This window comes from Pygoscelis adeliae, unplaced genomic scaffold (genome assembly GCF_000699105.1).
Source record: "Pygoscelis adeliae isolate BGI_AS28 unplaced genomic scaffold, ASM69910v1 Scaffold38, whole genome shotgun sequence".
NCBI classification, from domain to species: domain Eukaryota; kingdom Metazoa; phylum Chordata; class Aves; order Sphenisciformes; family Spheniscidae; genus Pygoscelis; species Pygoscelis adeliae.
In genome coordinates, this window is record NW_008825614.1 from 11371088 (window position 1) to 11384023 (window position 12936).

General features: G+C 38.7%; 1 protein-coding gene across 1 annotated transcript in view; it reads right to left on the reverse strand.

Moving 5' to 3' along the window:
• CAPRIN2 (caprin family member 2) overlaps window positions 1-12123 on the reverse strand; it is a 34024-nt gene extending 21901 nt beyond the window's left edge. Inside the window, exons 1-6 of the mRNA XM_009332904.1 lie at window positions 11867-12123; window positions 9834-9896; window positions 6002-6088; window positions 3882-4120; window positions 2407-2489; window positions 255-419 (exon numbers count right to left, since the gene is read on the reverse strand). Of these exons, the coding sequence (XP_009331179.1) occupies window positions 255-419; window positions 2407-2489; window positions 3882-4120; window positions 6002-6088; window positions 9834-9896; window positions 11867-12115 (886 nt within the window). The 5' untranslated portion in view covers window positions 12116-12123. The remainder of the gene's footprint in view (window positions 1-254; window positions 420-2406; window positions 2490-3881; window positions 4121-6001; window positions 6089-9833; window positions 9897-11866) is intronic.
• Between the last annotated feature and the right edge of the window lie 813 nt (window positions 12124-12936).

Sequence of the window (12936 nt, forward strand, 5' to 3'; positions counted from 1 at the left end):
TACACCAGGCAATTCTCACATCTTCAACATGGAGGCTTGCTCAGAAGACAAGACATCCTATTACTATGAATTAGATTTTTTCTACAATATTAGCCAGAATAGGGCTGCAAGCCTTGCAGGTTCCATTTCAGTTACTACATTGCCAATAAGCTACAGCACAGGATTAGATTTAGCATCAGGCTATGCAAAGTCAATGTTCAGTTCAAGCTTATCCCAACGTTATAGTACAGAAATTGAACCCTGTAATATTCCACCTGGTTCTTTGACAGACTCTCCTTTTGACATCTGTCTTGTTCTCTCAGATTTTCTATTTACTTCTTCTTCCAATTCTTTTACTGGCACGGTGGTGCGAGGAGTCGGAATACTTTCAAAGTAGCCAGAGTCTAGAAGTTTGGATAACAGGTCCTTCATGTGTTTATCTGAAGAGTAAAAATCCATGAAATTAAGATATGAAAATTTGAAATTAAGGAGTATTCAGATTACAGATCAAGACTCCTTACTTCCTCCCTTTATATAAATTGCAACTTCTCCAAGTTCACACATCTTAACTGAATTACAGCAATAAAATGTTTTAGTACAGTATTTGTTAAACTGCTTTATGTATGACAGCTGAAAACATCTTTGCAATCCAGAGGCATTGGATTGCAGCTTGTGTTTAAATGCACACAAGGTAAACACTCAGCCACCTGGTCTCCCATATGCTTAGAAAGGGATTTGTTTACCATTATAAACTAGCCAGCATTGATACTAAAAGCACACTGTGCAGACTGTAGCATAGGTAAAGCTAAACAAAGTCATTATGGAACTGCCCTACAAGACCCTCTTCCCAGTGTAGGATGGTAAGTCTCAGAAGGAAGAGTTAAGAACTGTAAAAACAAGCAGAGGGAAGAAAGCAAGAAATTGTTCCAGACTGAACTTCATCCTCTGAAGTTTTGGAAAAAGTCAAAAGTGACATGGTCGAAGAAAAACTTAACTGTGTACTCTTTCTGATGAGCACTGTCCAGTTCCCTTCTTTATGCAAAAAAGACAGCAGCTTGGAGTAGAGAGTAAGACCTCAGAAGTAGCAGTGACACTAGAAATTGTTTCAGAAGGGCTAGAGACAGGACAGCCTTGAGAACAGGAAGAACATTCAGTGAAAGATCACTCCTACCAGCAACAACCATATAAACAAGAATAGTAGCTAGAATTTAATATGGATATAAAAAAATGCCTTCCAAGGCAATGAATGCTAATAAGAAGTCGTAACAGCTTTATCTGAAGTTCAGCTTGCACACAAAAGGATGGAAGACTGACACTAAAGGGATAGAGATACTGACAAAATAGTCACAAAAATTTAGATGATAGTCAAAAAGCTACAAAAATTCAGAGTCTGAGATAACCAGGCAACCATCAGTTCTTATCAAAAGATACAAGGCTAAAGTTACCAGCTTGTAGCTCTACAAGGCCAGCTTGCACTTTGTTCAGAACTGTATGAAAAGAGTTAACACTTAGTTGTCAGTTCAACAATCTGTATGCCAAAATTAGATAGGGTACATTAGTGCTCTCATCTAACAGTTTCCACAACATTGTTGTCAATGACAAATGCAAGATTACTGCCACACAGCCATTACAAGACTGGAGTAAATGGGACAAGCAAGGTCTGTTTGCAATAGGAAAGACACTACAACTCAAGCAAGGACAGTTTCCTCTAAGCAAGTTCTAAATAGGAACACAGAAAGTGTATGTTAGCTTACAACCAGGGTTTCTGAAACTTAAAAGCCACAGATGGAAGAAAATATGTAGAGTCCTACAGATTTTGGTGTATTTGAAAAATGAGGACAAAGCAAGACTGCACTGTGCATGATTAGAGATCACAGCAAGTTCCATTAATGACTATCCTTCCTCAGTGTGGTATCCTGCACTGTAGTCAGACAATGGGTACAAGCCTGGAATTCCTACAAGAGGAAAGAATCTTCAATACTGTGGGACCTTCAGCCTGGGGCCACTGAAGCTTTGTAATACACACCAGTATACTCAACTAAGCATTTCATGGCTGGGAACAGTGTTCCAATCTTAACCCATTAGCACATAACTATCCAAAAAGCTTCCCACTGCTGGTTCTGTAAGGTATTCATGCATCACCTTTGGAATTTTTACCATCATTATTCCTCAAAAAGGTACTACTAGTACACTGGTAGAAGAACATGCTTGCTTTTTCCAGGGAAAGGTTTACTGGATTGTTTTGATCCATACTTAAAAAACAGAACTTAGAACAAACAGCAATTCATCCTTGCATAACTAAATTAACACACAGCACTTGAAAGTGTTTAATTTGGTAGCCTTCCACATATATTTATTTGTTTTAAGATGTTTAAATAGCACACAAATTTCAGATCTCTAAGTTATTTCTCTAGCTGAGACACTCACATGTTGTTCCAACCACAGGTTTCTCACTTCCTTCTAGGAGGTCCCAGAAGTAGAGAGATGATTGTTCCATCTGGTCTTCCACACTAAAACAAATGACAGTTTTACCAGGTAGAATCATAGCCAAGATCAAGTCTTGTAGTATACCAATACCGCTCATTTTAAGACACTGACTAATGTCTAGCCTTCCAAATTAAGTCTGTATACATAGAGTGAATCCTAAGCCCATTATCCACTACTGATTCATCTGCATCTGTTTGTACATGATTTAATCTAGCAAATGTAGGTTCTTTTGTTGGTAATTAAGACAGATTAAAGAGCCTAGCACTATCCCACACAACCATATGGCTGGACTATCATTCCAAGCCAGGATTCCCAGAGAGGGAAACAATTGCTGTTAATCAGCTGATCACCTTGTTTATTGGATGCACATGTGCAGGGGCAACCATCAACAGCTCCTGCCACTCTGCTAGTTATCAGGAAACTTTGACATAGGTCCATGCTCCACCCCACCCACTCCAGACAACAGATTTGGAAGTCCACCATGATGAAATTTAGTATCCCAAAGGAAAGGATTATGCTTCTTGTGGAAGCATAATATGAGAATTATAAGCTAGAAATAAAGTTATTTCACTGGGATGAGAGACTCTTATTGTGTGGCTTTTTATAAGCAGCTGTTCTTTAGAAGATAACTTAAGAGCAAAGATTAGACAAGTTTAGCATATGACAAGTCATTAGAAGTTTTAGGAACTTAAGTCATGTCTGAATATGGAAATACTTACTCTTATTATCCATAAAGTGTTTCAACTTACCACCTAATAGCTACTTTTTCCATATTTAAACACAGTTCTTACTACACTATCTTAAAACAGACAGGCTGTCCTGCTAAACATAAGCCATCATAGTACAAGCATGATGCCAAGTTAGTACTTACATACATTACATCTGTTGACAACTTGTTACCTTAAAATGTATGATGTTTAGTGCAGAGGTATAAAAACCTTCAGTCAAATTTTTAAAAATACTTTGAAGCCAATAGCAAGAGAGCCTCAGGACTACACCTTACATCCCTTTGGAATAGAGAAGCACATCTGGATCATCACATGAATGGAATACAGAACAGTTGTGTTTACCGCACTTTTTTCATTTCATGAACAGTGAGATCTCAGGGAAGCAGCATACCACCAGCCTCCCTGCTTATGATGGTATTGGATTATCTCCCCTCAACCCCACAGGAAGACATAAGATGGCAGGGCTTGTGTGTAACTTGCACAACTGAGGCTGTAATTACTGCAGCTTTAATACTCAAGAGTGGGTTAAATCTGCTACATTCCTAGTCTCAGACTAAAGCAAGCGTACTGAATAGAATTTTTAATTAGTGTCCCAAAACATAGTATTTCAAGACATGGCAGTGTCAAACAGAGGACATTTACTGTAATGAATGAAGCATACCAATTAGACAAAGATCTTGAACTTACCTCAAGTTCTCATTTCTTTCTGGACATGTCAGTTTTGCAAATCTTATGAGGTAGTCTAGTTCTTTAGAAGGCAAGTATACTGCACCATTCACACCACCTTTGAAATCTTTCTGAACATGCTCTTGAGTGAAGTTCTGCAGCACATACTGGACTTGAAGTATTGTACGCAGTTTTTTCTTCTCTGCTTCAAGCTTCAATAGACTCTCTCTTCGCTGAGCCTTCTTCTGTGCTTTCAGCAGCTATTTCAATACATGAATTCAACAGTTAAACACAGTGGTTCAGTAACAGGATTCTAGGATAACACACATCAAGTTCTAGTACTGATCATCCTACACTGATCAAAGTAATATTAATTTTAGTTAGATAACAAGCTCCTAATTCTCTCTTCAGATACCCAAGATCTTGTAAGCTCCTTCTCTGGAAGAGCTCCCCATTTATCTACTAATTCTCTGCATATCTAGCTTTTAGTCAAACTGGATACTGGTAGCTTCACTTGTGATACACCTTTATGATATTTAGATCCTGATTATGCCTGGCAGTTGCTTTATTATAACAGCTTTCACAACTGAATATAAGGAATCAATAGAACTGATGCCAATGCACAAATCCAAGCCTAGCTGACCTTTAACATTTATCACATGAAGTTAGTGAGGCAGAAGTTGTCTCAAATTTCTCCTAGTGAGACAACTGCCTTTTCACCTTTGAATACTCCAATTTAAATGATACAGCAGAATCCTGCAGTTACTTCTACTTCTGTTGGCAGAAGACTGAAGCACTCATTGAATAAGCAACAACAAAAGTCACAGAACATACACAGCCCTCATGCATTTGAGGAGAAATTTATCATGTACTAACAGATTTTTGCAGCAAAAGCTATCCAAGTAACTGCAGAATTTAGAATGCCTCAGTATGGGGTATCTTAAGTTTCTTTGCAAGATCTATGAAAATTTAGTTTTCCAGAACGCACTGTAAAGGATATAAAGATGTTGCCAGAATGGCCCCTAGCATTCCAGTAATGGGTATTAGCTGTAGAATCCATACTGGTAGAAGTAGAGCCAAGGAAAAAACAATGTGGGTTAGCCTTTAAATATAGCATAAGTTCAAGAACAAACATGAACTGGTAGAAGTTAATGCTGGATTACTAAAAACACCTACAGAAAGATACACTGGGTCACAATCCTTCATTTTTGATATTTTATAGGCAGCTGCACAGAGGAAAGCAATAGAAAGCAATCCAAGTTTTGACATTCAGCACAGTAGTTTATATGTTCAACATACAATGACTGAGGGAACCCAGAGCAGCAACACTGCTGAAAAGGCTCTTAAATCTCTGCTCACCCAGTGCTTTGAGATGTACTGCACTAGCTGGAATTACTTACTACACATACCAGAAAAGCCTTTCTACCAAAATTGTTTGGGTCTCAGTCACCACAGACAAGCCATTTTACCAGTCCTTCAGCATTCTGTAAGAGGCAAAGAAACAATGCCAGAGCAGTGACTAATCATGTTTAGCATGCCCAGCACTGCCTTGGATCAAATCTTTTCATAAGGATAGTATTTGCTTGAGTCAAGAGACCAGTTTCTCCAAAGATAAAACACTTGCTTACATAAAAATAATGTATGTAGTGCTTTAAACCCTGAATAAAGACCTAAATAAAGCACTAAATCTGTGACTTGCCATAATTAGAGGCAACTACAGCAGAAGTGGCAAGCTCCACAAGCTTCAGTAAAATTTTACTGAGACCTGTACTTCTCACTTAGACCAAAGCAATTTATCCCCAGCACTTTCCCTCACTGGAAACATCAAAACATTCATCCTAAGTAAACAGGAGGCATCTCGAACATGGCTGATTTCCAATGACTCAATTTACTTAAGCACAAGTTCTTACAGGGGTACACAGTGAATAACTATATTGTGGAGGTCAGTGGTACACAAAATTGTTAACATTTACTTTGCTCTACTCACTACTCCAGACAGTTTAAGCACATTGTTCCCCCAAGCTCCAAGATAGAAACTTCCTAGTATTCTGCATATTGGCACCTAAGTGTAGCCATTAGAAGAGTAGCACAAACTTTGTAGTTACCTCCTGACAATATAGGGAAGAGCATTTTATACTTACATCTTGGCTAAGTCCTGAAAAAGTCTTCTGAAGTTCCTTGGCAAATTCCAAGTTGTGTACTACTTCATCATATTTCTCTACTGCCTCCTACAAAGGAATAGATAAAAATGTATTTTTCATGCTTAAGACTACTGGTTGCATCTCAAGCCCCTTGTACTTAACTTCTCATCGAGAACTATTCATTTAGTGTGTGCTTCTCTGAAATTGTAATTTTTTTAAAGATACTATGTCTGTAACTGGTACTTTAAATTCAGTCATGAATATCATTCATCTATGACTGTCTGAGATGCAGTACAAAGCCAGCTCACACCACCACACAGATATCCTACAAGTTTGTCTGTATTAGACTTTCCAGGCAACATCTTGTGCAATACTTGGTATACTAATGTTGAAACAGGAAAGCCTGGATACTAGTTATTTCATTGTTCCTTTTGTTCCCAGGTCTCAGCAATCAGAGGTAAACAGCTACTTAAAATCAGATAATGATATGAAAGCCTGGAAGGAATAAAGGAGACAGACAAGTTCAATGCAGATCTTTTACCCTGATGCTTAGCTGAACGCCTTTACAGGTAATTTGTACAAACTTCAGAACGAAAACAATACAGAAGCCAAGTTGTACTTTCAGAAAAAAGTCTTTCAAATTTAGTTTCCACAAATAAAGAAGTATTCCTGTCTTCACTAATGACTTTAACCAATATTTTACTAGCCAGTCTTCAAAAAGACTACTTAAAGTAGATAATTGCCCTTTGATATACCCTATTTTTTATTAATTCTTCCCCACTAAGGAGTCAGTGCATTTTTAGAAGTCTCCTTGACAGCTCTGAAGACAGCAAAATGCTGTATTTCAGAAATGCTGCCCATATCCTCATACCATCAGGCATGCCTGAGAAGAAACAAGTTTAATTTCAGTTGTTCACATGTGCTTTACACTCAGTTTGGTTTATGCTCATGACAATATGAGAAGTTTTTCCACAATGGGCCCGTCAGTCTAATATAAAGCTCTTTCAAAGTAGTGTTAGTGTTAAGTGTTTCACCAGTGCAGTGACAAAAGCTTAATCTACTGTCCCAATAAGATTTGGGGCATGTGCAAATTCCATATGTGTTCCTAAGCAACTGGAAAGCAAGTTACACATTCATTTGTACAATCAGTTTGATTGTTCAGTTACTTGTATTCACTTATTTGTAGTATACTAGACATGCCTAGGCCTAAATGCTACTCATCACAAAGCGGTGCATGAGTTACTGTAAAGCACTCATCTGGTAGTTTAAGTTGTCCTCACACAATTTATCAAGCAACTTTTAAGAACTAATCAGCAAGTTCACTCAGCACTTGGGAGAATGACTTCTAAGACCCTAATGCCCACACATTTGACATCTGAGCAAGACTCACAATTTAACACCAACAACTTACTAGACAGATTGCAGTAATTGTGCTTTTAACCATGCAAATCCCAGAGTAAAACTCCCTACCTGAAAACATCAAGAACAGTTGCCACTGCTCTGATGACAAGCTATAACTCAGCCTGCAGGAAAGCAATAGCTTTCTTTTGTCACAGCTGTTACTAACATTCATTAACAGCATGTTGGAGTAACAGTACTGAAGAAAGTCTGCTCAGCTTGCAAAAGAGCACAATATTGCTAGTGAGAGCATTTAACTTGCTAAAAGTTCTTCATTTTTGAAACAAACATTTCCTAAAGTGTGGCTAGCACACGCAGTAGCTCTGGCAGGCATGCACCATAAGTAATTACAGTTTAATCCAAATTGCTTGCAAAACAAGTTCATCACCAGATGTGCACTTCTTCCTCTGTGTGAGAAACAATGAGAAATACAGAAGACATCAAGTTACATTACAGCTCCACTGTATCATAGGCAGTTAGGTCTCTTTAGGCAAGTGTCCAAACTATTAAGCTCTGCTCTAGCTTCAATCACCAGGTCCCAGTATTCATATATACATTGGGAATTTGCATCTGAAAGGTACAAATGCAGTATTTCTCTATCTTAACCACTGAAACAGGGGTCTTGGCTAGACTATTTGTTAAATACTGAATTGATACGTGCTTCTACAACAGTCATCTGAACAGTTTGACTACCACTGGCCAGTTCACTAGCAAGACTGAATCTAATTCCCCATTTTAGAAGCCTGAGATATCCCAGAAACCAGGATAAAAATACTTATACTTAAAAAGTTAAGCTCAGCTGGGAATACTGAAAGCCAGTAACCAAGTTAATTGCATATACATTTTCCAAAGTTAGTGCTGCTGGATGCATTTGCAAGAAAAACATCTACAGAATCCTTCACCTCTAGTTCCCCACCTCTTAATTTCACTTTCACCTAACAGCTTTTCACAGTCCAGGGTGTATACCAAAGATAAAGAGTCAAATTCAGAAGTAGCTTTAGAACACGTTCAAGACTAATCAAACTTACACAGATTACTGTTCAATAGTCTCACTGTTACTAACAGAAGAAAACAGATTGTGTTTAACACCTATGATCTAAACACAAAAGGCTCTTGCCCACCCAATTCCAGATTGAGTTTAGAGGAACTAAAAGATCATCCTACTTCAAACCATCGGATTTAATTCATTTACTTCTGCACTTGAGATGGCAAGAGACTACATCAGATTTTGTAGTTAAGTGCTAAATAATCATTCACTCCATATAGGGCTACTCTACTTTTAAGTAGCAAGTTATCATTTCCCCTCTTATCCCATTTATGGCTAGTTCCCATTTACAAATTATTCAGAGCAAGGAAATAGTATTTGTGTTCCAATACTGCTACACTGTGATAAAGTTAACAGACAATGAAGTATTTTTCCAACTGGTCCATCAGCAGGATCAGCACTACCATAGAAGTATCAGTGCCCTTTATCACACAACTGTTCTTCAGTGTGTATGTGAAGTACATTTTAAAAATTTGACTCCTAGATGACTAGAGCAATAAACCCTTTGGATTATGTGACACTGCTACTCAGACATGCTTAAGAAGCAATAGCTTTCATGTAATAGAAAGCTGGTTTCAGTTCTAGAATCCATTCTAGTCTAAGACAGAAAAAAGCCAGAACCACCATTTTAACATCAGGCAAGTTTAAGCTAGCTCCACAAAATAAATCACATTTGTTGAGTAGTGATCTTGAATCCTGGCATTCCAAACTCTAGCACCCTTAGGTACAAAACAGACATTGTTCTAACAGCATTTGAGAGTGCTGGCAACTCCCAGCCATCTAATAGCAGCAGTAGAAGGACAGGAGAGCATTCCAACTAAGCCAGTAACTCATAGCTAGATTCTTGTATTAGGGAAGCCTTTAGATCCCATGCAAGTTAAACCAGTATCTTCCTTGGTACCAACAGGGACTGTTTGTCAGTTATACCTTAACAGCTACTTGTAACCAACAGCACTGTGCAGCCCACAGGCAATTTGAAGTAACACCTGTTAATGAAGAAGTCATGAGGATTAATTAGCTATCCCAGAAGTCTTGAGGTTTGTGTTTGAACACTGCAATGCCTTGTAGGTAAGCTGCATACAGACACCTCATTAGGAAATAAAGGTGCAGGAGCACTGAAGCTGAAAGTCTACAGAGCAAAGATAAACAAGGACCTTCTATTACTGCAGTACACAACATGAAGGTTAAAGTAGGAGACTTAAAGCTTGTGAGCTCACCATTCAGCTTAATTACCAATAATTTGTCCATTTGGTTTTGTGAAAAAATACTAACACAAGCCTGCAGGCATTACTTCTGTAAACCTGCACCACTACCTCCTTCAACAACCTATCCCTTCTGACAATGTTTGAAGATTGAGGTGCCACCTACTCCTGCATAAAGCAAACTTACCAACTGGTCTTGATTGAGGGCTTCTCCCTTCTTCAGGCGATCTTTGTAGTCTTCTAGTTTGAGCTGTAGGAAAATCCAAAGTAAATTTTTTATATTGATTTCTGTCTAATGTGGAGTATGGGGTGCAAGTGAAGCTACATATTCTTTCTGTATTTAAGTTACCCGCATACTGCAAGCAAATAGGAATTTACTTCCTCTCTTTTCAGGAGAAAGCAACATAGAAAGTTTTGCTATGCCTTTGATTTGGCAATGACAGCCTCCAAGACTGCCTACCTCCCTTTCTTATCTTTGATCTTTCATTTCTTACTTTGCTACCTTCGCTTCATTTAAGAAATACTAACACTTGACCCTAGATCTTTAAGGGGCTCCAAACACATTCGGTGTTCTCATTTTAAATTAGGCTTTTTTAGCTTTTCCAAGTCAATGCTGGAATTTAGTTATCTTACCTTGAATAATCCTACTTAGTTTTCCAGAGCATGTCTTTCAAAATCTTCAGTTATGTCATCGAGATTTTATAGCACTATTTCCGAAGGAAGTGGACTAATGTCTTTAGGAAAGACATAAGATTTATTTCTAATATACCGAAACAGTCTTTAAAAGCTGATGTAAGCTATACTAGACTATTAGGTATTACAAGCTTCTTTATACACACAGGAAAAAGAAAGGGGAGTTCACTGCCATGAGGTTGAACACTATTTCATTCACGTATCTACCCACATAGGGTTTACTGACACAGTACCCATAGGAGCCTAGGACTAGGAATACTTTCTACTCATTCTAGTAAGTCACACTTCCATTTGCTGGTGAGGCCATATTGTCATTCATGTGAAAGAATCAAAGATACTTGAGAAATTCACAACAATAAGCTTCTTTGGACAGAATTAGAATTAACCAACTTTGTGTTGTATCACACAAGGAAAACATGCTTATCTGACATAATTAAAAATTACAGCATGATGCATGACATGAGACAGCAGTAATACTGCATCTCCTGCAGGTGGATCAAGTCCCCTAGCCACATGGCCAGAAGTCTGATCTACTCCCTCTTCTCACCCTAAGACATAACACAAAGCTTTTCAGACATTTAGAGAAGCACAACATATTCATACATTTGCTTTACTTGTAATCCCAACCCAGTACCAAATGCAACAGCACCATTATTTCTTTTACCTTACAGAAAATACTGTTTTCCCAATTAAAATCATGCACATAGCCTTCAGTCACCTGCTGATCAACTGAAAAGTCTTAGAATGCAAAAGCCTGACCAGCTACAGCCACAATATTTTAGGTGTATCATTATCTCAGTTCTTATTAACACTATTCTGTCCATCCCCTCCCCACCCCCTCCAAAAAGCACAGTTCAAAGCAAGAGAGCAGGCTTTGGACACTTTCCATTTAAAAGCTTTCTAGTGAGTAACATTTGTCTATATTTAAAATACAGAAGTCAAAGATTTATGCAAAGTGAAGTGCAGTATGTATTTAATACTATTTGCCATTTCCATGAGTCAGGGGAAACACTGTTCCTAATTTTCAATTTTACATACATCTCTACATCCTAATACTAAATGCATGTAATCAATAGAAGAAATATGAAGATTTCTGCAAGACTATAAACCATCTCCAAATCAGTTCCAAGTTAGTTTTGAACCGATTCAGTCTATTAGAGAAGCATTCCCCAGTTTTGATCAACATTCAATTACTTTTGCTAACCATTGAACATGCACTGAAAAGTCAGCAGCTGAGGACAGGTTTATAGTTAGCTGCATTCCCAATTCCCTGAAACAACATCAAACACAAGTAGTCCATTTCAGAACAGTAAGAGTGAAGAACACCATTCTTTAAAATACAGGGGTTATAAATTATAATTAAAACCACTAGCAGATCCCCATTTAGGTCCTTTATCAGGTTATTTTTTAAAAAATCCATGATTACTCTCTATACACACACAACCTTATTCCAGCTATTCTAAAACAGGCACCGAGTTTCACAATTAGCAATTTAAATATGCACCATACCGAAGAAAAACAAGTTACCTTCTTTTTCTCAATGTTCCTGATCTTGTGTTTGAGGCAGATAAGCCCATTATCAATGTAAGTCTCATATGCCTGGGAAGGAGAGGCTGCCGAGTTCAGCGCAGACTGCAGGGGGCTGGAGGGAGGCTGGCTCTCCCCAGACGGGTTCACCTGCTGCTTGGCCGCCTTCATACTCTTATCCTCCCCCTCCTCTGACCAGCCTGAAGGTGATGATGGGCAACGGAAAGGGGCTTGGGAAAGCTGCACCATTGAAATAGATGGAGCTGCAAAGAAAATCCTTTTATTTAGCTCCCTCTCACCCCCCTTTTGTTTTTTAAGTTACATCTTTTCTTATCACACATTCAGAAAATGTAGCCACAAAATTGAGCCTCAGTAAGAATTCATCACAATCTTTCACTCTTCTCCCTCCCCCCTTCAAAATATCTGTAGCAGGAATTTCAAAGCAAGGCAAACTTTGTATTGTTCAAGTCTCCCCACCCATCCAGACACCAGAAAGCCTTTACATAGGCAGAATCAGACAGCACAGGGGATGATTCCAGAAACCCAATATAGTGTCCATGTAAAACTAGGCGGGTTTCCTGCACACATCACCCACAAGGGAAAAAACTGCAAGCAAGCAATTGCAAATCACACCGCCAGCCTCGCATCCAGGCTGCAGCCTGAATGAAGATTTAGAAGCGGCATGCCTGAAGCCCTTCTTCATCTCACCCCCATTAAATCAGTCTTGCCCCTTCATGACCTTTGCAGCAATCCAACTGAGAATTTAAAGATTTCAATTGAAAAAGTGAAGACAAAAAAAACTTGCCTAATAAAGCAAGCAGCACACTCAGTTACAACAGCATCATTCTGCATGAGGAACTGGTCCCTGCCTACACCCATCCAAAAGATGTGCTTGTGCGATGGCAAGACACCAGCTTTGATGGGAGGGGCTGGGCTTTAACCTTGAACAGAGAATTTCTGTAAGAGATGCTCCGCCACCCTCATCCTCAACTACTTACACCTGCTCCTGGAAAGCAATGACACCACATTTCTGCCTCCCTGCCCGCCAGGGAGGCCTGCAGCACACGACC